Source organism: Pholcus phalangioides, unplaced genomic scaffold (assembly GCF_987345545.1).
Source record: "Pholcus phalangioides strain wild (caught in Gottingen) unplaced genomic scaffold, Ppha-v1.0 ptg000036l_1, whole genome shotgun sequence".
Lineage (NCBI taxonomy): Eukaryota > Metazoa > Arthropoda > Arachnida > Araneae > Pholcidae > Pholcus > Pholcus phalangioides.
Window position 1 is genome coordinate 1,310,910 of NW_028301623.1, and position 3,499 is coordinate 1,314,408.

At 54.9% G+C, this 3,499-nt stretch overlaps 1 protein-coding gene across 1 annotated transcript; it reads right to left on the bottom strand.

Moving 5' to 3' along the window:
* Window positions 1–942: 942 nt before the first annotated feature.
* LOC149066030 (uncharacterized) lies at window positions 943–3,159 on the bottom strand. The gene has a single exon (XM_089253291.1). It carries the CDS (start codon window positions 3,157–3,159, stop codon window positions 943–945), a length of 2,217 nt encoding a protein of 738 aa, XP_089109417.1.
* Between the last annotated feature and the right edge of the window lie 340 nt (window positions 3,160–3,499).

Consider the following 3,499-nt stretch of genomic DNA (forward strand, 5'->3'; position numbering starts at 1 on the left):
TCACGGCCCAGACTCTGTCCCTCCAGGGATGTAAGCCTTTTACCGTTGCGGGTTGGGTCGCGCTGGGTAGAGTCAGGGGAGCCGGGCCAGGACGCCCACCGGAGGTTGTCCGGAAGGCGGCACCCCCAACCCTCTGTCTAAGACCCTTGCTGCAAGCGCAAGGCCTGGTCTTCAGGGTTTCCTGCGATATCTGCGGCATCATCTCCCCCACCCGGGCAGACCTCCCACCCCCAGGAGGAGCCCACAGGCCCGAGCGACAGCCCGGGACGCCCCCACCCAAACCCCCGAGACCCGATCCCAAGAATCCCCCAGAAAATTGTTTATTCAAAGAATTCAGTTTTTACATTCATGTACAAAATTTTTACCCCACAACCGCTCTCGCGACATTTACATTTGGGGCGCGGTTTTGCTTTCCTGTCTTCGTGGCCAGCCCGGGTGCTGGACCACCACTCCTATGGCTTGGTGGCTCTGTTGAGCCGATGTCCATCCTCGTGGCCAGCCCAGGTGCTGGACCACCACTTCTCCGGCTTGGTGGCTTTGGTGAGCCGATGTCCATCCTCGTGGCCAGCCCAGGTGCTGGACCACCACTACTCTGGCTTGGTGGCTCTGTTGAGCCGATGTCCTTCCTCGTGGCCAGCCCAAGTGCTGGACCACCGCTTCTCTGGCTTGGTGGCTTTGGTGAGCCGATGTCCATCCTCGTGGCCAGCCCAGGTGCTGGACCACCTCTTCTCTAGCTTTGTGGCTTTGGTGAGCCGATGTGGATCCTCGTGGTCAGCCCAGGTGCTGAACCACCATCTCCCTGGTCGGGTGGACCTGGTGAGCCTCTCCCCTTGTGGAGTTGTTCGTGCCCTTGGGCCTGATGACTGGGCGCGCCCTCATGGCCCAATGGCTTCTCCTGGGCGTTTCTCGAGAGGGTGTTTGTCCTCATCCCCGATGACCCTTCTAGTCCTCGGGGTTTGATGACTCCTCCTTTGTCGATAGCGCCCTGCAGTGGCGTATTCGTTTTGACCGGGGTGGCTTTCTTTTAGGGATAAACACGTCTTCGTCTTTCATGATGAGTGACATGATTTGGCCTATTCTGTCTCGGCGGTCTTTCCGTTTCAGGAGTTCCTTCCTCCACACTTCCCGGTTTTCTTCGGAAGGGGTCCCGAAGTGCAGCTCTTTGGTCAGTGGGCACTCCGTGGCGTAGTGCAGTGGGTTACCCACCTTACCGCATCTGCATTCGTCCGTCCCCCTCAGGTGGAACCTCCTGAGATAAGATGGGAATGGCCCGTGTTCCGTGAAGAAGAGGACCATCCCTCTCGTCCACTTCTGGTCTTGGAGTTGGACCTTCGGAAGGATTTGATGTATCTTCCTTCCGGTCTTGGTGTCTCTGTCCCACTGTTGCTGCCACTGTTTCACCAGGTCTTTCTTGGCTTTGGTCTTCACCCATGACCTCGGGAAAGGGATTCTTTGGTCTATCGCCGTCTTTTTTGCCGTCACTTTTGCAAGGGCGTCCGCTTCCTCGTTCCCCCAGTTCCCCTCGTGTGCCTTGACCCATGATAGTGAGATGCTCGGGTTCCTGAGGAGGGTTTTTCTAATCACCCTTGAGGCACCTGTCTTGGAGAGCGGATTCGCCGCCGAATGTAGTGACGATAGAGAGTCTGTGTATATTTTGATTGGAAGGCTCAGTTGTTCCGCCCTCTTCGTGGCCTCCATCAAAGCTTGCGTTTCCGCCTGGAAAACCGACGCCTCTTTATTAAGTTTCCTTGACCACCTTTCGGTGATGGTTCCGCCCTCAGCCATGACGTATGCTGCCGCTGTGCCCTCTGCCATCTTAGAGCCGTCCGTGTAGATCGTTGTGGGCGTTGGGTTTCGATCTTCGGAGAGACATATCTGCCCGTCTTTCACCTCTGTGGCTGGATGGGTGTCCCATCCCGTTTCTCTCCTCTGAATTTTCTCTGGCCCGATGACTTTGTTGTCGACGTATACGAATCGGTTGAGCCTTGTTAGCAGAGCCACTTTTGCTTCGAACTCGGTCCAGAGCCCTAGGGGGGCGAGTCCTGTGATCACCTGGAGGGCGTTTGTCGGCGCCGTGCAGTACGCCTTGGTGATGTACAGGAGGAAGCCTCTCTGAACCGAGTCGAGTCTTTTCTTTACGGCCATCGTAAGTTTCGCTCCCCATACTGGCGCGGCATAGGTTATCTTCCTCTGGATCACCGAGATGTACAATGTGCGGCGCATGTGGCTGTTAATCCCCCATCTTCCTCCTGCGCAGCTGAGCATCTGGGGGATGATCCTGTTGGCCTTGTCTGCCTGGTGCTTGACATGTTCGAGGAACGTCATCTTCGGGTCGAAGTATACTCCCAGATACTTTAGTAGTTGGGTCTGCTCTATTGGTGAACCGGCTATGGAGAGTCTTGGAGGTGTCTTTGGGGAGAACCACATATACCTTGTCTTCTCGGCCGCCACCTTCAGGTCATGTGCCTCCATCCAGTCCTGGATCGTGTTGAGCGTCTCCGTTGCCAGTGATTTTGCCCTCGCTTCCGTTTTGCAAGTGACCAGGACGGCGATGTCATCGGCGAACGCTTGCACCCTGACTCTCTCGTCCCTGCTCCCTGGCCACCTTATCTTCAGCAGATCGTCCACTACCGCGTTCCAGAATATCGGGCCGGAGCAGGATCCTTGCGGGCAGCCTCTAGCCAGGTCGCGTCTTGCCATTCCGTTTGTCGTTTGGAGGGCCGCCTTTCTTCCCTTAAGGGTATGGCATGCTATTTTGCATAGCTGGGCTGGTAGTGGCATGGCCTTGAGCCTGTCCTTTATCTTGTCGTGTTTGATTGCATCGAATGCTCCCTTTATGTCAAGTGATATGAGTAGCGTATCGTTCTTAGCTTGCATTCCCCTTTGTATCTCCTCCTTTATATTTAGCAGCGCCTGCTCTGTTGAGCGTCCCTGACGGAACCCATATTGGTTGTTGTTCCACCAACCACTTTTCTCCGTATGGTATGTTATTCTTTGCACTATGATTTTTTCCAATACTTTTCCCATAGTGGGAAGCAGATGTATTGCCCTGTATGATCCTAGGTCCTTTGGGTCTTTGTTCGGCTTCAGGATGAGGAAGATTTTACCCATCTTGAAGTGTTGCGGGAAGATCCCGAGTTGGAGGCACCTGTTGTACATGGCTCTCAGCAGCTGGGGATAAGCTCTGTGTATAGCCCTGAGCAGCTAGTTATTGATGCCGTCGTGTCCTGGCGCCTTTTTGTCGTTGAGGTTCTTGACCACCCTTGAGATCTCAGTGGCCGTAATCGGGGGTTCTTCCTCTTCTTGGGCTCTTGGTGTGTCCTCTGGTGTTAGGTCTGCATTCAGGTTTCCGTTGTCCTCCTCTGTTGGGAACAGCCTTTCTAGTTGTTTTTGTGCTGCTTCCAGGACAGTCAGGTTTTCCCCCTCTTCCATCAGTAGCTGCGGGGTTCTTTTCCTCCTCTTTACTGTCGACCTGTACGTAGCTCCGAACGGATCCGTT

Bases quoted from the DNA above. Each gene is read 5' to 3' on its own strand.
- LOC149066030 (XM_089253291.1), bottom strand. From the start codon at position 3,159: ATGTACAACAGGTGCCTCCAACTCGGGATCTTCCCGCAACACTTCAAG.